We start from the raw sequence: 24,314 nt of genomic DNA, 5'->3' as shown, positions 1-24,314 counted from the left end.
GAAGGAATGTGCTATGGTGAGTGCTGTGAAGTGTGTAAACCTGGTGATTCACAGACCTGTACCCCTGGGGCTAATAATACATTATATGTTAATAAAATAAAAAAATTATTTAAAAAATCATTCTGAATTGGTCAGGACAATTTTATTAGTATATTTCTGTGGCTAAGACCATCTCCATAGGAATGATTAACAGAAACATTTAGTCTATTCAACTAACTGAACATCAATAAACATCAGTGTGTTTATTGGAGCCTTAAAAATACCAGTTCCAAAGCTTATATTCTAAAGAGAATTATTTTCTCCCCAGCAACTATTCAGAAATAAACCAGTATTTCTTTTTTTGTGTAAGTTTTGACATTGTTAGATGTCTAATATGAAACAGAAACTGTAGGGCGCCTGGGTGGCTCAGTGGGTTGAGCCTCTGCCTTTGGTCCTGGGATCAAGTCCTGCATTGGGCTCTCCGCTTGGCGGGGAGCCTGCTTCCTCCTCTCTCTCTCTGCCTACTTGTGATCTCTGTCACATAAATAAATAAAATCTTAAAAAAAAAAAACAGAAACTGTATGTAGATAAGTAGAACAGTTTCATATGGCCGGATTTTTTAAGTTAAAATGTAGAAACAGATAACCAAGTTCTTCTGATGCATACTTGATGTATCTGTAAGAGCCCATTTCAAGCACTGAAATATTCATATCCTAGAAAGACACTCTACAGTGGTTTTTATTTCTTCTTTAGGAGTACAATGAAAATTAATGCTTGTTTTCATCTGTATTTGTTTGTTGAAAGAAATACATCTAACCTCACAAAAGAAGGGACAAATAAGAAAGCTAATTCCAGGGAGGGGAATAGGTATACTGCACTAGATTTCAGACAGTGGCAGCTCTAATATTGGTCCATCAACCTCTGCAAGAATACTACAGGCTGACAATAAAGTTCTGATTTCAAAATCACTAAAGTCAGAAGTTTGGCTCTCAATTCATTAGGCATTTGGGACCACTCCACTATACCAAAGTATGTGAATTCATATATGCCCAAGAAAATTAACACAGTTTGGAAATTATGTCACTTTATATAACAAAGACTCATGCTGTGCTTATTTGTCCCAGGTACTGTTCTGAGAGCTTAGCAAATACTTCCCTAAAACTCATAACAACCCTAAGAAGTAGATACTATTGTAACTCCCTTTTTATAAGGCAGGAAACTGATAAAACAGAGGATTTAACCAGTAGGTAAGTGGCAGAGCCAGGATTCAAACAGAAAGTCTGGTTTAAGAGCCTCTACTCTTTAACAACTACACGGTGCTACCTCTCAGGATACATTAAAACATAAAATTAGGATCAAGATTATTGTTCATTCAATGTGTATTATTGAAAAGCCTATTTTAGAGTTAATTCCTTCTTTTTTTTATAAAGTTCAAACTTTTTTTTTAAGATTTTTTATTTACTTATTTGACAGGCAGAGATCAAAAGTAGGCAGAGAGGCAGGCAGAAAGAGAGGAAGAAGCAGGCTCCCTGCTAAGCAGAGAGCCCGAAGTGGGGCTCGATCCCAGGACCCTGAGACCATAACCTGAGCCCAAGGCAGAAGCTGTAACCCACTGAGCCACCCAGGCGCCCCAATTCCTTCTATTTTTAAATGTACCTGAAGAATATGGGTCTATGCATATAGGACCATGACTATATAGATTCAAGAATGAGTATTTTCAAATTATAATATAGTCAAAAGAAAAATAGCCACACTGTGAATCCCATTTTTCTTTTAAAAAACTCCAGATGGGGGAGGGAAGAGAAGGAGAGAGGGAAACAAACCATAAGAAATTCTTAACAATAGAGAACAAACTGAGGGTTGAGGAAGGGAGGTGGCTGGGGGATGGGCTAGATGATAGACCTCTTTAATAGAGGGCACTTGTAGTGATGAGCACTGGGTATTATGTAAGTGATGAATCACTGAATTATATTCATGAAACAAATATTGCACTGCATGTTAACTAAAATTTAAATAAAAACTAGGGGTGCCTGGGTGGCTCAGTGGGTTAAAGCCTCTGCTTTGATTTTGGGTCGTGGTCTCAGGGTCCTGGGATCCAGCCCCGCATAGGGCTCTCTGCTCAGCAGGGAGCCTGCTTCCCTTCCTCTCTCTCTCTCTGCCTGTGATCTGTCAAATAAATAACATGTTTAAATAAATAAATAAATAAATAAAAACTAAAAAAAAAAACACACACAAAAAAACAAAAAAAACCTCCAGATGGGAAAGCAAAAAGTTGAAAGATATGGCTGTTTACAAATACATGTGCATTTGTATGAAATAATGTAGGGATACCAGTGTAAGTGTAAATTATAAATGACAGGTTTATGACTTCAAGTGTGCATGAATTAAAGACTGCAGGAGTTATTTACAAACAGCTGAAATTAGTTTGGTTTCTTGAGTAGGCTACATGCACTTTCCTGTTTATGCTATTCGTTTAGCAAACTGTTTAGAGTACAAAGTAAAAACATTCAAATTATTATGAATCTTGACTTGGTGAGATTAAAATCAGTGAAGTTTTACCACACAGACATGGCATTTTTTTGGAAAAAAACTTTTATTCTATTTCATTATATTGGGTGAGAATCTACTTGCCTAATTTGGGGAGGTAGGAAAGAAAGAGGAGAGAGGTTGAGGCATCAAAGGATAGAGAAGTAAGGAAGAGGAATGGCTAAAAGCTGCATTAATTATTTCAGCTCCAACAAAGAGTTCTTTTTCATAAATCATTTCTCTAGTACATGAAAAAAAATAGTTTCTGTCCTGCAATATTTAATTTCTTTCCTGCAATATTTAATTTCTTTCAAAGGTAAGTTCTAATCCATTTTTTTATTTTTTTAAAAGATTTTATTTATTTGACAGAGAGAGAGAGCACAAGTAGGCAGAAAGGCAGGCAGAGAGAGAGGGGGAAGCAGGCTCCCTGTTGAGCAGAGAGCCCGATGTGGGGCTCGATCCCAGGACCCTGAGATCATGACCTGAGCCGAAGGTAGAGGCTTAACCCACTGAGCCACCCAGGTGCCCCCCGATTTTTTAAATGAGTAATTTATTAAGCACCTACTGTATGCCAGCCAAAGTTCCAAGCAGTTCTATCAAAGCATTTAACTACATATGAGTAAAATATATCAAATTCAATAGTAAAGGAAAAAATTATGGCATACCCATTTTGTAAAAGTTTATGTACTAGAAACTACAGGAGACAGGGAGGACTACATTTCATAAAGCAAATATACCTATCACTAGACATACTATAAGGTAATTTAATTATAAAACTAAATTCTAAATACCAGATCTTGCTTGTGTAAAGTGAATGAAGAGTCTGCATGTTTCAGTAATTACAAAAACATGAATTCCAAATACCAAGACTATGAAGTCATACAACTTTTATGTTGTCATACTCTACTTGGTGTTGGACAATCTTCAATCCACTTTCCCTAACATCATTAGAATTGAGTCTCACAGTAGCCCAGGGCAGGAGCTAGGATTAGATTTAATCACCATTTCTATTATACAGGTGAAACAACAGAGGCTCTGAGAATTTAAATGACATGTTCAAGTTCACGCAAACAATAACATGATAGAGCTAGAACTGGAATCTGAGACGAGTATTTTTGTAACATATGGGAAACCTTGTAACTTTCATGAAACAAGACAAGGAATTTTACAAAAACAGTTTTTTGAGCATTCCCTACCAAAGTAGAAAGCAAATTGATGAAAAAGTTGGAAATGAACAGCTTCATTAAAATTCTATGCAATCACGCTAATTGGATCACTTTGGAACAAAAAACAACTTAAACAGGGGAAGAGCAGAGAACACATGGAAATCCAGCTATATAACATAGACTTATACCTGCCAACAAGTAAAGCCTTAGATCTTTGTAATTTGGCTGCCTTCAGGATTATTTTTTAAATTGGCTTGAAAATAGACCCACTTCACATACTATTTGTAATACACTTGCACAAAAATACATTGGTTCCAAAGAGATAGTTCAAGAATTGCTTTGAATGATCCTTAAAGTTAGTCTATGTAATAACACAGTGTTACCTTTCAATTTAATCAAACTAAAATCTCAGCTCCAAACACTGGACTTAAATTCAATTATCATTCTTGCCCTATATGAAGTCAGCCACCTTTGACTCTAGTATAAGTTATTAGAATTATTTTAAGATCTGGAGTAGTATGTATTATGTAACTGGGGGAGAAAATAATTGGGTGGGTTTTTGTATCTATGTGTGAGGATAATCTAGTATCTGAAGTTCTACCATTGAAGAAGGCTATTACTAAAATAAAAACTCAAACTATGTAATTTGGGGAGCCAATATAATTCTAATATATTCCTGAGAGTCACAAAAAATGCTCCATTTATATATATGTATATATATATGTATATATATAACACACACATACATATTTGTGTGTGTAATATAGAAATATATATATAAAACATAATATATGTGTATATATATGCATATGTGTATATATACATATATATATGTTTTAGTACAAAGTTATTCCCAAATTAAAAGTCTTTTCCTGTCACAACCTGAGGAATAATGCAGGCAAGAACACAAAAATATTCCATTGCTTTATTAATGACAATGCTCAATGATCTGTGAATAACCTGGGAAAAAAATGAAGATTATTGAGTTACTTTACCAATCTATCCATCCATCACAAGAGAACAGGTTTCAAAATGATGGATAAAAGACTACTGAACTGATTAAACAGGGTCAGAAAACCTGCCACCTATTTTGTAAATAAAGCTTTTGGAACACAGCCATATCCATACTTTTACATATTGTCTATGACTGCAAATAGTTTCAATGGAGACCACATGTCTTACAAAGCCAAAACTATTTACTATCTGACCCTTTACAGAAAAAAAAATTTGTTGACCTACTATATTAGAATACCAAATCTGGCTCACTCCCTAATTCAGCCTCATACTTACCCTGATGGTATTCTACAACAGCAGCAGCAGCAGCAGCAATAATTATAATAGTTATACTAAGAGTAATAGTAAAAACAGCTAACACTTATGTAGTACACCAAGGCAATCAATGTTTTAACCACTTTCTAGATATTAATTCAATTTCACCCTTATAACCTATGAGGTAGATGTTATTATCATCCCCATGAAAAATAAGGAAACTGGACCACAGAGAGATTAAATAACTGGCCCCAAGAATACACAGCAATAAATGGCAGAACCGGGATTTTACCCCCATTGGTCTGGCTCTAAAATGTACCCTCTTGTTCATTATACTATACGTAACTACTTCTACTTCACAACACTACAGCATAAATATCTGCTTCCATCTATCCCAACAGATGCCTGTAAATTACAGTTCCAACAGCAACATTTTCCAAGTTTTCCCATCCCTCTCTTGTATTTATACCTCAGGAGCAACTCTACTATAAACTCTTTAGGACTTCTTCTTTTCATAAGCTCCTAAGGAATTATTATCTGAGTAAGAAATAATGTTATAATAATAGTTTTCACTCCTTGTTTTTAGGTCATGGATGAATATGAAAATCTGATAAAACTTTGAATTCCTTTCATAAAGACCCACATATAACATTTTGTATATAAATTCCAAGAACCCATAGACCCTAGATTAAGAACCTTTGGCATAGCATATCTCAGTGCAGCTTTACTCAGCTGCAGTGTTGCAAAACAATAGTGTGTAGTAATCTACAATGAATATATTTCTTACTTAACCATAAGTTTTATGCATTCAATATTCATCTAATTAACATTTCTGTTGAATTCACTTTGGCAATTTTTAAACATTTAATTTCAAATATTTAAGGCTCAATTCAATAATCAAGCTTTACACATACAATTTGGACTAGTCAAATCTACCAATTAGATACAGGTCGTTTCCACACGGTTTTTAGGTGTATCATGGAGTTCTACCTATGACACTGAGGTAGGGGGCGAGGAGCCAATGGGGTTGGGAGCATCCAACACAGGAATGGTAAATAGCCTCCAAAACATATAAAATCTAACTGCTACTGGGCTCATCTACATTAGCGTTTATCAAATGCAAACACACAAATTATATGGGTGAAGGGGAAATTTATTTGCTCGTGATCTGTTTTTCCTTTTAACTTTATCTATTAGGTAAAATGGGGGAAGTTGAAAGAATTTCTTTATTCATCTAAACTGGTATTTCCTACTGGGCACAGAATTGGAAGATGTTTCTAAGAATACTGTAAAAATGACCCTTAGTCTCACCTGCCTTTTTTGGGGAAGTGACTTTGTATTGACAGTAAGAAAAGAAAGCATAGCAAATTACAAGATGTTATAAGCTGATAAATATCATAAATGTTTTTTTAATCCCCCTAAATAACATTTTCATTAACTATTTCCTTTTAATTTTTTCAGAAAACGTTTAAAAATTGGGGGGTACCTGGGTGGCTCTCAACTTGATTTCAATTCAGAAGACTGAATTACCTAGTAAATTATCAGCTGAATACACTCTTTTTATAAAAATCAAGTAACAGTCCCTGGGCTGTCTAAACCTACTCATAAAAAAGTGTGAAGTTTGATACTATATGTGGAAAACCCAAATCTAACCAAGGAGGCAAAGAATCTGTACTCAGAAAACTATCAAGTACTCATGAAAGAAACTGAGGAAGACACAAAGAAATGGAAAAATGTTCCATGCCCATGGACTGGAAGAACAAATATTGTGAAAATGTCTATGCTACCTAAAGCAATCTACACATTTAATGCAATTCCTATCAAAGTACCATCCATTTTTTCAAAGAAATGGAACAAATAATCCTAAAATTTATATGGAACCAGAAAAGACCTCGAATAGCCAAAGGAATATTGAAAAAGAAAGCCAAAGTTGGTGGCATCACAATTCCAGACTTTCAAGCTCTATTACAAAGCTGTCATCATCAAGACAGTATGGTACTGGCACAAAAACAGACACATAGATCAATGGAACAGAATAGAGAGCCCAGAAATAGACCCTCACTCTATGGTCAACTAATCTTCGACAAAGCAGGAAAGAATGTCCAATGGAAAAAAGACAGCCTCTTCAACAAATGGTGTTGGGAAAATTGGACAGCCACATGCAGAAAACTGAAATTGGACCATTTCTTTATACCACACATGAAAATAGACTCAAAATGGATGAAGGACCTTAATGTGAGGAAGGAATCCATCAAAATCCTTGAGGAGAACACAGGCAGGAACCTCTTCCACCTCAGGCGCAGCAACTTCTTTCTAGGAACATCGCCAAATGCAAGGGAAGCAAGGGCAAAAAGGAACTACTGGGATTTCATCAAGATAAAAAGCTTTTGCACAGCAAAGGAAACAGTTAACAAAACCAAAAGACAACTGACAGAATGGGAGAAGATATTTGCAAAAGACATACAGATAAAGGGCTAGTATCCAAAATCTATAAAGAGCTTAGCAAACAACACCCAAAGAACCAACACTCTAATCAAGAAATGGGCAGACATTTCTGCGAAGAAGACATCCAGATGGCCAACAGACACATGAAAAATGCTCCACATCACTCGGCAACAGGGAAATACAAATCAAAACCACAATGAGATACCACCTCACACCAGTCAGAATGGCTAAAATTAACAAGTCAGGAAATGACAGATGCTGGCGAGGATGCGGAGAAAGGGGAACCCTCCTACACTGTTCGTGGGAATGCAAGCTGGTGCAACCACTCTGGAAAACAGCATGGAGGTTCCTCAAAAAGTTGAAAATAGAGCTACCCTATGACCCAGCAATTGCACTACTGGGTATTTACCCTAAAGATACAAATGTAGTGATCCGAAGGGGCACGTACACCCGAATGTTTATAGCAGCAATGTCCACAATAGCCGAACTATGGAAAGAGCCTAGATGTCCATTGACAGATGAATGGATAAAGAAGATGTGGTATATATATACAATGGAATACTATGCGGCCATCCAAAGAAATGAAATCTTGCCATTTGTGATGACATGGATGGAACTAGAGGGTATTATGCTTAGCGAAATAAGTCAATCGGAGAAAGACAACTATCATATGATCTCCCTGATACGAGGAAGTGGAAATGCAATGGGGGGATTTGAGGTGTAGGAAAAGAATAAATGAAACAAGATGGGATCGGGAGGGAAACAAACCATAAGAGACTCTTAATCTCGCAGAACAAAGTGAGGGTTGCTGGGGGCAGGGGGAGTCGGGAGAGGGTGGTGGGGTTATGGACATTGAGGGGGGTGTGTGCTGTGTTGAGTGCTGTGAAGTGTGTAAACCTGGCGATTCACAGACCTGTACTCCGGGGCTAAAAATACATTATATGTTTATAAAAAAATAAAAATAAAATTTTTTAAAGTGTGAAGTTTGTTTGATCCCACTGGTACTGTTCCATTTCACAGGTTATAACACATTATGTGAAACCTAGTCTGAACTAGAAAGTAGTTCTAAAGGCTACTATGGTATCAACCACACAGATAACAGAAATAAGTTAGTTAGGGCTTAAAAAGGACTTCTGTTTGGAAGATATATTGTGAGAGTCTAAAAACCTATATACTGCACATATATCCTACCCAGTGTGCCAGAAAAAATATTAACCAACTAATATACGGTAGGGAAAATTCTATGGTTTGCTAGACTACAAAAATATATAGGTTTCAATGACTTTTCTTCCAAAACAGTCCACCTTATGTCATATTAATGGGTAGGAAGTAGTACAATAAGTAAGCTTCATATTTTTTATTTAAAAAAAAATCTAGGGACGCCTGGGTGGCTCAGTTGGTTGAGCAGCTGCCTTCGGCTCAGGTCATGATCCCAGTGTCCTGGGATCGAGTCCTACATCGGGCTCCTTGCTCGGCAGGGAACCTGCTTCTCCCTCTGCCTCTCTCTGCCTGTGCTCGCTCTCTCTCCCTCCGTCCCTGACAAATAAATAAATAAATAAAATCTTAAAAAAAAAAAAAATCTACCAGGGTACCTGGGTGGTTCAGTCGGCTAAGTGACTCTTAGAGTCCAGCTCAGGTCATGATCTCAAGGTCCTGGATGGAGCCCAGCTTCGTGCTGTGCAGTGAGTGGAGAGTCTGCTTATCTCTCCCCCTCTGACCCTCTCCTGCTTGTTCACTTGCTCTCTCTCTTAAATAAATAATCCTTTAAAAAAATCTACCTATTTAAATGGACAAAAACCTCAAAAGGTGTTTACTCATGAAAGTTATCTCTAGTAGTTAAACTGTAATACTGTTTATGCAGAATTCATTTAGAATACAAGGATATGACTTACAAATGTCTTTGAATCCTCACATAAATATGCATGCATGCCATTTATAACAATAGCCTTGATGAGTACCCACTGTACCTGGCTGAGAAATGCTTAGGCTTATAATAAAACAGAATACAGAATGGTGGTTAGAAATCACAGAACAGGTGACACCTAATTCTGATAACCTGATGATAGAAAGTGAAGGCTATGATGTATAGATGGTAGTAGTGTTACGACTTTAGGAGAGAAACAAAACAACATTTATATGAAATTATAAGCTATGATGCAGAGAATCAAATGCAAAGTTAAGTTAATATCCCTAGGCTAATTTATTTTTATTTTAATTCACATACATATGTATATGTATAAGTGTGTATATATTTTATACACCTTACAGAATTCATATTTACTTTAATTACCAAAGAATCACCCAAAAGTTTAATATACTACTTCAAAAACAATGGAAAGATGTTTTGTTTTTAATCAACTATCTATACGTATATACATTTAATTATATAATTCCCTGAAAGTGTCAGTTCAAATTGCAGAGAATGAGGTATAATTTTTATAACAAACATTAAATCTGTATCATACACAAAATTCTGAGATACACTCTGCAGAGGAAAAAAAAGATATAGAAGGCTGATAAAAACTCAGGCTTAAAGAGGGTACAGGGGCTCCTGGGAAGCTAGTCAGTTGAACTTCTGACTCTTGATTTTGGATCAGGTCCTAATCTCAGGGCTGTGAGATCAAACCCCGGCTCTGGGCTTGACCTAGAATGCTTCTCTCCCCATCTCCCATTCCAATGGCCCCTCCACCTACTCATGCACACGTGAGCATGCACACATGTGAGCAGGTGTGCAAGCGCGTGGTCTTACTCTCACACTCTCTCTAAAATAAATAAATCATCTTTAAAAAAAAAAGAGAGAGTACAATCATTTCCGGGGAAAAGATCTTTTTTATCTAGGATCCAACACATATAGGGTCTCATTTTGAAATTCTTTATCAGTATAAGACAAACAAAACTTTTTAGTGACTTTTCCCTTAAAAACAACAAACACCAATTAGTATTTACAAGATGTAAATATGATCTGAATTAGGAAAGGAAATGCAGGAATTTAGTGGAAAAATAGGAACGAGGTTAAAAATTCCATTTTCTGAAATCTTGCCATTTGTGATGACATGGATGGAACTAGAGGGTATTATGCTTAGCGAAATAAGTCAATCAGAGAAAGACAATTATCATATGATCTCCCTGATATGAGGAAACTGAGAGGCAACATAGGGGGCTTGGGGAGTAGGAAAAGAATAAATGAAACAAAATAGGATCGGGAGGGAGACAAACCATAAGAGCCTCTTAATCTCACAAAGCAAACTGAGGGTTGCCAGGTGGAGGGGGGTCGGGAGAGGGGTTATGGACATTGGGGAAGGTATGCTATGAAGTGTGCAAACCTGGTGATTCACAGACCTGTACCCCTGGGGCTAGTAATACATATGTTAATAAAAACAATTTTTTTAAATTCCATTTTCAAAAAATGGTAAGGAAACCAGTAAGCTTCTGCTCACTTTCCAGTGATCTGTTCATTCTGTCCCATTCCTTACCTAAAAGTTCTGCAGAGTGAGTAGCAAGTGGCAATAAAAAAGAAAACAGTGTGGCTCCTTTTGAATCGGGCAATGCCATAGGAAGAGGAAAAAAATGATTAAGAAATCCACAAACCTCCTTCTTAGTTTAAATTGATAGGAAGACCCCTGGTGCTATGGGAAATGATACTCCCTATTCATGCCTACTTTGGCAAGTAAGTGAAGGAGGAAGAGTTTGTCTAGAAATACCTTCATATTCAGAATTAAATTACTTCCAAATTTATAATATTCTCACCTCCACATGGTTAAGAAATGTGGGCTGGAGAATCTCTACTTCCAGCAGTTTATTGGACTGGATACTATGAAGGGACCTCTTTGTTTCTACCAAAAAACGACTTTTCACATTAAGCATGACTTTTATTGCACTGCTGAGATGGAAAGAAATAAAAGAAAAGACACATCTACAAGAAACTCTCCAACCCCAAATACACACACACAGTACAAACAAACCCTGAGCTAAATTCAAAGCTTCAAGAAAAAAAAAGCAAACAAAACACTGCAATTAAAAAAAAAAAGTCTTGGGGCACCTGGGTGGCTCAGTTGGTTAAGTGTCTGCCTTTGGTTCAGGCCATGATCCCAGGGTCCTGGGATCAAGCCCCAGGTTGGGGGTCTCTGCTCAGTGGGAGCCTTCTTTTCCCTCTCCCTGTTGCTGCCCCTGCTTGTACTCTCTCTCTCTGTGTCAAATAAATAAATAAAATCTTTATATTTAAAAAAGCAAGTTTTCATTCTAGCCATAAGTAACAGTCTTCCCAAGATACATGAACCATGTTTTTAAACAGTCATGTCACTATGAGATGCACTTTTTAAGTTTTTATTTAAATTCTAGTTAGTTAACATACAATGTAATTTTACTTTTCAGGTGTACAATATAGTGATTCAACACTTCCATACAACACCCAGGGTTCATCACAAGTGCACTCCTTAATCCCCATCACCTATTCAACCCATTCCCTCACCCAGTTCCAGTCTCATAACTATTGGTTTATTCTAACAGATGCATTTCTAATAAAGTTTTACTTTTATGTTTAAAAAAAAAAGTCTTGTTGCTCATTCTAATCACTGTGGGAGCTGTACCTGGGGCTCCTTTAATAAGAAAGGATCCTCTTATTATACGCAACTGATGAATTATTGAACACTCCATTTGAAACTAATGATGTACTATATGTTGGCTAATTCAATTTAAATTTAAAAAAGAAGGATCCCCTGAAAGGAATGAAATGGTCCCAAATCTTAGTGCCTTCCAGCTGAAGCAAACACAAATAATCCTTGAAGGAAAGCATCCTTAATTTGGATCCCTAGATTTCCAAAGATTAAAACCAATCAAAGATAAACTCTCAAAGATAAGCATGGCCCAAAAAACTAAACCAATAACATGAATCAAGAGAAACAATACATGGCAGAATGTAAGATATATTGAACAAAATGAACAAGCAAAAGAGAATATCAAACAACAAGAAAGAGTTGGGGAGAGAAGGAACAGAGCTTCTACAAATCAAAGATTACAATACTGAATTAAAAAATAAGAGGAATAAACTACGTATCAGAGACAAATACAGAGAACTAATAAACTGGAAAGGAGACCTTAATAAAGTACCCAGGATATAGCCAGAATAACAAGGAGACAGAAAGCATGAAAGAGAGATTAAGAAAGAGATGAAAGAAAACAAAATTCTAAAACATTTCTATTTAGGGTTCCAAAAAGGTGAGAAGAGAGACAATGGAGGGAAACCAGTATTTGCAAAGATTCTGGCTGATAATTTTCCAAAATGATAAATGACAATACACAAATAGAGGAAATACACTGAAGTTGTTTGAACCATATGGAAGTATAGGTCAAAATGGTTTAATATTGTTAATTACATATGGTTTAACCTATACCAAGCTAGATAAAGACAAAGAAACACCTAAATTCACTGTAGTGAAAATGCAGAATACCAAAAACAAACTATCATAAAAACAACCTGGAGGGGCACCTGGGTGGCTCAGTGGGTTAAGCCTCTGCCTTGGGCTCATGTCATGATCTCAGGGTCATGGGATAGAGCCCCACATCCAGCTCTCTGCTCAGTAGGCAGTCTGCTTCCCCTTCTCGCTGCCAGCCTCTCTGACTACTTGTGATCTCTCTCTCTCTCTCTCTCTCTCTGTAAATAAATAAATAAAATCTTTAAAAAAACAAAACAAAACAAAACCTGAGAGAGGGCGCCTGGGTGGCTTAGTTGTTAAACGTGTGCCTTTGGCTCAGGTCATGATCCCAGAATCCTGGTATTGGAGACCACATGGGGCTCCCTGCTCAGCAGGAAGCCTTCTTCTCCCTTTCTCACTTCCCCTGCTTGTGTTCTTTCTCTCTGTGTCTCTGTCAAATTAATAAATAAATAAATCTTAAAAAAAAACCTGAGAGACAAGAAATAGGATTTATAAAGAAATGACAATTAGACTGATACCAATTTTTCAAAAGCAAAAACGGAATCCAAAGGACAGTGGAATAAAATTTTAAAGTACTGAGAAAAAAGAACTGCCAACCTAGAAATGTTTACCTCACAAATCTTCACTCAAGACAAAAAGGCAAAAAAACCAGTTTTGTTCATAAACACACAAACTAGGCATTTACTGCCAACAGATGTTAACTAGAGGAATTTTTAAAATTAGATACTTCGGAAGAAAGGAACAGACTCCTATTAACAAGATCCACTTCTGCTTGGTAAAGGACAGAGAATGTCAGATGGGATTAACAATATATAATAATTTGCTATTTATAGCCCCAAATATAGACTCAGAAAAGCTGAAAAACAGAGATGGAGAAAGACGTAACAGGCAAATACTAATAAGTTGTAGTAGCTATTTGAATACCAAAGTAGACTTTAAGATAAAAAACGCATTATTAAGGATGGAGAAAGTCAGCAAATAATGTAAAATATTAAATTCATCAGGAAGATTAAAGTTATAAATTTAAATGATCTTAATAAATTGCCTCAAAATAAGTAAAAGGTAAAAATTGAGAGAATTATAGGGAGAAATTGACAAATCAAACATCATAATGGGAGATTTCAAAATACTGTATTATTGGGGCACCTGAGTGGCTCAGTAGGTTAAAGCCTCTGCCTTTGGCTCAGGTCATGATCCCAGGGTCCTGGGATCAAGCCCCACATCGGGCTCTCTGCTCTGCGGGGAGCCTGCTTCCTCCTCTCTCTCACTGCCTGCCTCTCTGCCTACTTGTGATCTCTGTCGAATAAATAAATAAAATCTTTTTTTAAAAAAAGAATTACCTTTAAAAAATACTTTATTATTGGTAGATGAAAGGAAAAAAAAACTCAATAAAATTTGCAAATCACAAAAAAAAATTGCAAATTACAACCCAAAGTCTACCTTATTAGGCTCCAAGACCAATAATTAGAGAACCCTGTGCCCAAGGACACATTCTTCTTGAACACAAACGGAAAAATTACAAAAATTCATGATATACTAATTCATAAAATAACGTTCAAAGTATTAATACCACAAAAACATATTTTCCACAGCAGCAATGTCCATGACAGCCTTACTATGGAAGGAGCCGAGACGTCCTTAAACAGATAAATGATAAAGAATATGTGGTTTGTATATACAATGGAATATTACTCAGCCATTAGAAAGGATGAATATCTACCACTTACAATGACATGGATGGAAATGGAGGGTATCATGCTATCAGAGAAAGACAATTATCATATGGTTTCACTAATATGTGGAATATAAGAAAGAGGGCAGAGAACAATAGGGGAAGGGAGGGAAAACTCTCAGAGGGAGACAAACCATGAGAGACTCTTGACTTGGGGAAAAAACCTGAGGGCTGTGGATAGGGAGGAGGATGGGAAGATGGAGTAACTGGGTGATGGACATTAAAGGAGGGCATGTGATGTGATGAGCACTGGGTGTTATACGCAACTAATAAATCACTGAACATATATCAAAAACTAATGATATACACTATGTTGGCTAACTGAATTTAAATTTTAAAAAAACTTATTTTCCAGACATAACTTAATTTTCTATAATAAAATTAGATGGTAAGACCAAAAGAATGAACCAAATCAGCTATTTTAAAACCTCTCATAATGGGGTGCCTGGGTGGCTCAGTCAGTTAAGCACCTGTCTTCAGTTCAGGTCAGGATCCCAGACTCCCAGAATCGAGCCCCACATCGGTCTCCCTGCTCAGCCAAGATTCTGCTTCTCCCTCTCCCGCTCCCCATGCTTGTGCTCTCTCTGTCATATAAATAAACCTTTAAAATAAAATATAAAATAAAATAAAATAAAACCTCTCATAGCAATTCATGGGTCAATGAAAAAATCAAAATGAAAACTAAGATATTTAGGACTAAAAGACAATGAAAATAATACGTAACTGTGAAGAGTCAAAACAGGAGTTGGCACTTTTATCATCTTAAATGCTTATATTAGAAAATAAAAAAAGATATATATTTAACATTGGGTTTCATCCTAAGAATTGGCAAGGACAGAAAAGGGGAGGGATGAGTGGAATAAAACCCAAAGAAAGCAAAACAGGGATAATAAAGAATGGAAATGAACGAACTAGGAACACAAAGCTATAATAGAAAGAATAAAAAAGCCACAAAGTTGATTCTTTGAAAACATACTGAGAGGCTGTGAAACTTGCTCAAGGTTACATGGCCAACAAATGGAGAAGCCAGGACTTAATCTAGGTAGTCTGTCTCCATAGTCCAGATTTTTCACTACTATGCTCCACTGCCCTAAAAGTGCTACATATAAAAAGAAAGGATTGTTATGTTTGACCACATTAATCTTAATGACCTCATGTATCATGAATACCATAAAGCAAGATATATACAACACATACAATTAAGATTAGTATTCAGAATAAAAACTCTATAAATCAATAAGGAAAATACAATAACCCAATAGACAAATGGGAAAAACATAGAAACATGCATTTCACCAAAAAGAAAACATGAATATCCAATAACCATATGAGAAGATGTTCCACCACATAAGTAATCTACGAAATGCAAAATAAAATTATAATGCGAGGATATTTCATGTGAGTCGGATTGAAAAAAACTTAAAAATCTACTAACAAACATTGGCAAAGATGTAGACCTATGGAAATTGTTATCTACTGATAAACTTGTTTAATGCTCTGGAGAAAAATTTGGGTACTCTCTTGTATGAATATTCATATACCCCATGACTTGGAAATTCTACTCCTAGATATATATCCTAGAGAAATTCTTGAACATGTATATCCTGAAACATACACAAGGATGTGTATGTTAATAGCAGAAAACAAAACAAAACAAAAAACAAAACAACAACAACAAAAAAAAAATCCTGGAAACACCTTGTGTCTACCAGAAGAAAAATGGAAAAACTGTGGTGTATTCACAGTGGAATACTACATAGCAATGAAAATAACTGTAATTATGCAAAACAAGGAAGATGCTTTGAAACATAATATTGAGTGAAATAAGGAATTTACAGTAGGGTTTTATTTTACGAAGTTCACTCACAGGCCAAACTGAATATATCATTTAGATACGTAGGTAGGCAAATATAGAGATTTATAAAAGAGGAGGACAACAAAGTATGCTTGCATATACAAAATCTTGAATAAATCTCATTTTTGTCTTTTTAATTTTCATCCATTATTTAAGTATTACCTTAAGAAGAGACAAGAGAACCAATGTCAATCCTACCTGCAGAAACACTGAGGAAGTTCTCCTTGGCCATATAAAGGAAACAAAAATGGAGTGTTGCCATAACGTCCAAGACAGTGAAGAAAGTTTTTGGTAGCTTTGAGACCATCTATGGTATTGCTGGCTTTCTCTGATGTCATTGCAATTGAATGCAGGACAAAGTACTGGAGGCTGGGGGTTAATTTCTGTGTTTTTAAGTACTCGGAAAATGTAATCTCCTCATAGGCTATGTAAAGATAAAAATTTATCAATTAAAATTAGAACCAAACTTCACTTTAAAAACACTGCACAAAATACATCAAGCCTGTTCAAGACACTTGGCAAGGGACCAAGGTGGTATAATATTACATTTTGAACAGAGACCACAGATGTTAGGGGAAAAAAAGAACTAGAAATAATTTTACTATCTTAATTGAACTAATGGCACAATTTCCAAGCTTTAAATGATGAATCTTTATTTAAAAATTAAATAAATTTTTAAAAAACTAGAAAAACATTAAGTAGTTGATTAACCATCACAATAGGTTTACATAAGTGGCAATATTTACTTTGTTATCTTTAAATTTCCAAATAATGTCAATAATTTTTTTAAAGATTTTATTTATTTATTTGACACAAAGAGAGCAAGCACAAGTAGGCAGAGAGGCAGGCAGAAAGAGATGGGGGAGCAGGCTCCCCACTCAGCAGAGTCCGACGCGGGGCTCAATCCCAGGATCCTGAGACCATGACCTGAGCTGAAGTCAGAGGCTTAACCCACTGAGCCACCCAGGCACCCCAATAATGTCAATAAGTACACTTTGAAATATTAAATACACATGACAAACGACAATTTTTTGATGAAAACAGTGATAGAGCGATACTTAATTTTTTGGAAATGTGTATTTCTTACTAAAACTAAGAACAATAAACTATGACTAAAAAGTAATGAAGGTAATTTCTGTGTGGCTAATGGAACCAGTCTTACTGCCTTACATCACACCTCAAAACAAGGGACCTAGAAACTACGCATTTAAAGAAGAGGAAAAAAAATGTAACTAGACTGTTAGTGGTAGGAAATACAATTCCGTGACAAAAGAAAAAAAGTAAAGATTATAAAAATTTACTGAGATAACATAAGTTTACACCACTGTGAAGGATGATTTGGTAGTATCTTATGGACATGAAGCTTTAAGAGTAAGAGCTTGACTTCTAATATTCCATCAACTAAAAAAAATACTGCTATATTTCTCATTGTAACTTTATAAATGAAACATCAATAGAACATTCTGATTTTGGATAATGTTTCCAGCCCAGTGCACTAAAAAGTATAAAGCTCTGATACTGAGATATTCAATTTTCAACAGACTCTGAAGTAACTGTATGATTTGGGTCAAAGCCAAGACTAGACTCTAATACAGTGGTTCACACTCCCCATACCATCTAGCCTCTTTTTCTTAATCAGTAAAAATGAGTAAGTCAATATACCAAGAAAAGTAATCCTGGGAAAATGAAAAAATACACAGATTTTTTTTCACTGCTGAAAAAAATTAAAAGAACAATGAAAAGAGACTTTCATCTATGAAGAATTAGTTGACAGCAGTATTTAATTAGTAAGAATAAAAACTAAACACCCAGCATAGCACTTCCACAATGATGAAAACATTCTATAGGTGTACTGTAGCCATAGTAGCTAATAACCACATGTGGCTCCTAAGCACTTCAAATATGGCTAGTCCAACTGAGGAACTGAATTTTAAATTTTACTTAATTTTAATTAATTTTAATTTAAATAAGTACATGTTGTTCCTGGCTAACCTACTGGATAGTACAGAGTAAGAAATGTACTTTAACAAAGACATGGTGGCTTACATCAGAGCAAGCATATTAAAATAAGAAAGTTCAAATAATTAGAGAACACAATTTAATGGCAAACAATACCTTTATATTGATCAGGATGTTTTTCATACTCCATACAAAATGTAAGAAACTTCATTAGCATTCGTTTTTCTACCATAGTAAGTTGTTTGCTATTAAAGATATCTGCTCTAGAACAAGGAACCTGAAAAACATGATTGTAAGTTAAGAAACTGCCTCCTAGTGATACAAGTATTCCAAATCACATTTTTTCCCCTTTAACTATAATAAGATAATTATTTCCATTCTAGCCATCTGTGTTACCTTCCATCAGTTCTAATGGCATCTCTGTTAGGTTCAAAGCTAATTAACTTGTGAGCTCTCTTACTTAATTCTGCCAAGTTGCTCTTTATGCCATTAAAAGGCCAATGGCATGTCACCCCTAACTGGGTACAAATGACAGCTCAAATCTAGCAATACTGCCTAATATTAACCATTTCTCAACACCAACATCAGGCTTCAGAATAACTCATGAAAATATTGACAGTAGAAATTTTAATTGAGTAACCTCTTAACTATTTATTTTTCCCACACGGGATTGGAATTCACTGCTTTGCCAGGAAAATAACAATCCTATTTGCTTATCCTTCCAAACAAATCATAATAACTTAAGTTCATACTCCATCGCAATACTTGAGTAAGCAAAGTACCTGTTCCACTCTTCCTTCTCGAAATGCAAGGATCCTGGTAATATTTTTGAACTCTGCATATCGACTTACATTAGATTTGATTAAAAGATCAATTAGCAATCCTCGAGAATACAGCAGCTGTACAAAGAAAATATTTTACAGGATGAAGTAAAAGGCAAAATTGTGGAAAAACAGATAAATGCTAAATAAAGACATATAATTCCATTATATTTTTAAATATTTGTAAAAAGCATTATACATATTAATATTGCAGTACATAACATATTTTATTACAGGTTTACAACTGATTATCTGAAATTCAAAACCCAAAAAACTCTGGAATCCAAAGTTTTTCCATAAATAGTTTGACAACAAAATGACCCAAACTGTTATAAGGCTCTTCTATCTTTGCCCTGCTTACTGTGAATATTCGTACATCTGACTGCAGAAATATTAATAGGTTTAATTAATTAGTTTAATTAATTAAAGACTGCTAAGAATGTTGCCTCATATATAGCATACCAGAACATGTAGTGTATTATTTCCCAAAATAATTTTTTAAATCTAAATAACAGAACACACCAGGCCCAAGTGTTTTGAATAAGAGACTGTAGCCTTATATAAGGGCAGGTGGTTATTAAGAAGACACCAGCTCGCTGGACTTCCTCACCAAACAACAAAAAAAAAGAGTGGTTATATATTTCCACCACAAGAGTTGAATTTTAAGGTCCCTCTATAATCCTAGCAGTCTAGATTTATATGAGATATGTCTTTCTCAAGAAGTGAGGATGATAGTTATTGCCAGCATGCACAATAGGAATTGATTTAATCTTTCACATCTCTCATAACCAATATTAGACAAAAACAACTTCAACAGTATTATCTTGCCTGTTCTAAATTTAACCACATGGTTAAGTGCAACACATTCGGCAATGTCCTATACTGATATACTTTTAAGTGTCTGACTCAATAAATGTTAAAAATGTAAATGCTACATCTCTAATAGGGGAGGGGAAAAAAAACAATCAGCTTTAATACAAAGAGAAAGGGAATTTCAAAAATCAATCCAAACTGTTAGTCTGAGCATCCAAGAGGTCAGTAAGGACTCTGAAAATCAATATTAGTTAGGTGAATTTTTATAAAGCCCAGCATTGTGCAAAACAAAACTGGCATTGCTATTTTGGCGGGGGCGGGGGGTACTAATCCAATTACCTTGACTAAATACAGCATGTTATTTCATTATCTTCAGCCTAATACCCTACACAACTGATACAGCCCATGATCTGAAGAATAAATTGCCAAGTATTCTGTAATTATAATAAAAAATAGATTATTCAAATACCTAATTTGTTTAAAAACAATACTTGAAATTGAATGATCCCTCAGTAGTCACAATAATTTCACAAATATTAATACAAACATAAAATGTATTTTCACTTAATAAGATCTAGTAAAGCTTAAGATTTAATGCCAGCTTAAAAATAATGCATTTAAGAGAACATTGAGGAGTGAGAACACATTTCAATTAAAACTACACTAAACTTGTCTGAAGCTTAGTAATAACAAGTATAGTATTTAAACCTAAGCCTCTTTTTCACCACTCTCTAAGTGATCTAACAGAAATTTCAGTGATGAGAAACTAAAGAATACAAAGTATCCTTCAATAGAAAAATGGATAAAGTTGTATACTATATATACACAACAGAATTACTTGGTCATAAAAGAGAATGAAATCTTGCCATTTGCAACAACATGGTTGGACTCAGAGGGCAGTATACTAAGTGAAATAAGTCAGAGAAAGACAAACACCATATGATTTCACTCAGATATGGAATCTAGAACAGAAAACATTTAAACAAAGAAACAAAAAAACAGACTCTTAACTACAGAGAACAAACTGGGTGGTTGCCAGAGAGATGGGTAGGTGTGGTTGGATGAAAAAGGGAATTAAGAGTTACTTTTTTTAATCTACAGAGTGTAATTAAAGATTCTTACCCTCAAAAAAAAAAAGTTACAAACTTACAGTTATACATGGAGATGAAAAGTACAGCACAGGGTACATAGTCAATAATATTATCACAATGTTACATGGTGACAGATGGTGAGTAAGCGTGGTGAGCAATGAGTAAATGTACAGAAGTGTCTAATCAATATGTTGTACAACTGAAATTAATACAATATTGTATGTTAATTATACTTAAGTAAAAATAAATAAGAATATTTCATTTTTATTAAAATATTGAGAATTAAATTTAATAATTAATGTATCATCTTTGCTTCACTTGGCCATGTTGGTTCCATAATAATTAAGGGTATGGACTTTTTGGAAAAGAGTTTTAATTCTAAGAACTTTGACCTTGATTTTCTCTATTACTCTAAGAAGTATATCATACTATAATAATACTATATATACTATATAAAAATGGTAAGTATTTTATTTAACTAACCTATAATAATACTATACCTAATATATAAAAATGGTAAGTACTTTAACTAACCAACCCTGAGTAATATAAGACTACTTAGGTTGTGGGAGGCGGGGAGGGAAAAAAATGAAACAAGATGGGACCAGGGGAGGGAGACAAACCATAAGAGACTCTTAATCTCAGGAAACAAACTGAGGGTTGCGGAGGAGTGGGGGTGGCTGGGTGATGGACACTGGGGAGGGTATGTACTATGGTGAGTGCTGCGAATTGTGTAAGACTGATGATTCACAGACCTGTACTCCTATAGCAGATAATACATTATATGTTAATAAAAAATTTTAAAAAGAAGAAATAGGAAAAAAAGCCTATATTTATGTGGATGTGTTCTGTAAACAATAAAGCACCACAGTAATGTGTCAATTTTACCATAATGACTTTGAGATGGAATGTATGTAGAAATGTCAAGTAGTTTGGAGACATCAAACTGGACTTTAGGAAAGAGGTAGGGCTTGAAATAGATATTAGGCAATCATCCTAAATGTAGATGCAATAACTGAAATTAGGACCGACTTTCCAAGGAGTAACTGCCCCAATATCGTGGAATGTACTGCTTTCCACACCACAGGTACTCAGTAAATATTCACTAAATGACTAACATTAAAAAATGATAATAAATCTCTTATATTTCTATGGCTCTACATTCTTTAGCTATTGCTGCTTTTACAGGATGAATTTATTATTGATTATTTTTAAATATGTAAAACCATGAAAACTACTATGCAGGACAAAGTACAACGGTCTTGACTGCTCTAGACACATCTGTTTTTTAATTTACCCTAAAAGAACCACTACTGTGATCCAGTGAAACTCATGAAAATACCCAGAAATCTTAAAAGTCTCCTCAAACATCTTAGCATCTGGGGCGCCTGGAGCGCCTGGGTGGCCCAGTGGGTTAAAGCCTCTGCCTTTGGCTCAGGTCATGATCCCAGGGTCCTGGGATCGGGTCCTGGGATCGAGCCCCACATCAGGCTCTCTGCGCAGTGGGGAGCCTGCTTCCCCCTACCTCTCTCTCTGCCTGCCTCTTTGCCTACTTGTGATCTCTGTCAAATAAATAAATAAAATCTTTAAAAAAAAAAAGATGTATAAAAAAAATCTTAGCATCTAATTAAACTATCTCCCCTCCACTATAATCAGCATTCACTTTCTTTTATACAAGTGAATAATTTCCTACATTAATTCCAAAAATTGATACAGCACCATCTTCTATCATTTTCCTTTGCAATATTTATACTGTATTTCAGCTACCATAAGGGTTAGAAACTATTATAAACTAGTGTTGATTCTTAACCAACATTCGTATCATCTTTTAAGTTAGACATTCCAAATTCCTAGTAACTAATTAAAAATGAAAATTCCAGAACAAAGCCCATTTGTCACTTGAAATCAGTTTTTTTGTTTTATTTTTTGGTTTTGTAAAACTTATTTTCTGTTCAAGAGAACAGGAAGACCATTAGTAAACTATGATTAAACTTCACCCAGAAATCAATAGCTAAGGTAACATGGAAAAAATGCTACATTTCAAAGCACGACAGGGGCACAGTGGCTGGAGAAGGTCGAACAGATGGTGCAGAGATAATAATAGGACCACAGTAGCACACAACTCAGAGGAGGACAGAATCAGACACAGAGAGCTATGTGCTAGAAAGAAACCAAGGGTAGTAAAATTTACTCAAATTTTTAGGCATCAGGTTCAAAGAGGGCAGCAATATGAGTGTATGGGATTGTATCAGCAAAATGTGAGGAATATGCAATTACTCTCTCTACTCTGTAACTGGGAACTTCAAGAGAGCACTTAAATTGAAAAGCCTAGTTTTGAGGCAAGTCTATGTTATTTACCATGCTTTCCTACTTCTTTTTAATTTCTTATTGTTTACCCTCAATTTATGGGATTTGATCTATTTCTTTCTACTTTCTCCCAGCCCTATTTCTAACCTTTTTTTTTAAAGATTTTCATTTATTTACTTGAGAGAGAGAAGAGAGAAAGTGTGCACACACAGGAGCAGGGGGGAGGGGCAGAAAGAGAAGCAGACTCTCCATTGAGCAGGGAGCCTGATGTAGGGTTCAGTCCAAGGGCTCTGGGATCAAGACCTAAGCCGAAGGCAGACAATCAACTGAGCCATCCAGGTGCTCCCTATATCTAACCGTTTAAGACCTTTATCCTTGTTGGTTTTCTGTTCTTTTTGTGCTAAATTAACCTTGTTTCCTATAAACCCAATACAACATTGTACTCTCCAAAGACTCCGGGACCTCCTCTGAACTTACACTGACCTATCATCAGAGTTCAGGACTGAAACCTAACCAAAGACAACAGCATTGTTCCCAGCCTCCCAACTATTAAATTATCCTCCAAAGCCCTCACACCGGAACAGATGATTTTAAAAAATGCATCCGTTTATTCAGAATGTTCATCATCATACAGATGTTAAAATAGTTACTATATAGAAGGGCTAAAAAAGGTTCATTTAATAAACTATAAATATAACATAAATTTATAATTAGGTTCATTAGAATTTTTCTCTTGATAGAATTGATAGTGTCCATATAGTAGGAGAATATTACAGTGGACTCTGTGCTCCAGTACAAAAGAATTCTTGTGCTATAGTACTGAGCTATTTTTTTTTAAGATTTTATTTATTTATTTGACAGAGATCACAAGTAGGCAGAGAGGCAGGCAGGGGTGCGGCGGGGAGAAGCAGGCTCCCTG

The 24,314-nt window shown here is 35.4% G+C and overlaps 1 protein-coding gene across 2 annotated transcripts in view; it reads right to left on the bottom strand.

The window, feature by feature from the left end:
• The window catches only part of CHM (CHM Rab escort protein), a 210,410-nt gene that overhangs the window by 103,808 nt on the left and 82,288 nt on the right, over window positions 1–24,314 (bottom strand). For both annotated transcript variants that reach the window (XM_032881813.1, XM_032881814.1), the window contains exons 6-8: window positions 19,146–19,262; window positions 18,520–18,640; window positions 16,603–16,828 (exon numbers count right to left, since the gene is read on the bottom strand). In XM_032881813.1, coding sequence (XP_032737704.1) covers window positions 16,603–16,828; window positions 18,520–18,640; window positions 19,146–19,262 — 464 coding nt within the window. The remainder of the gene's footprint in view (window positions 1–16,602; window positions 16,829–18,519; window positions 18,641–19,145; window positions 19,263–24,314) is intronic.

The sequence above is a fragment of the Lontra canadensis genome, unplaced genomic scaffold (genome assembly GCF_010015895.1).
Source record: "Lontra canadensis isolate GAN:19392208 unplaced genomic scaffold, GSC_riverotter_1.0 scaffold77, whole genome shotgun sequence".
Taxonomy (NCBI): Eukaryota; Metazoa; Chordata; class Mammalia; order Carnivora; family Mustelidae; genus Lontra; species Lontra canadensis.
The sequence above is the reverse complement of the archived record's forward strand: the minus strand, read 5'-3'. Positions and strand labels throughout refer to the sequence as shown.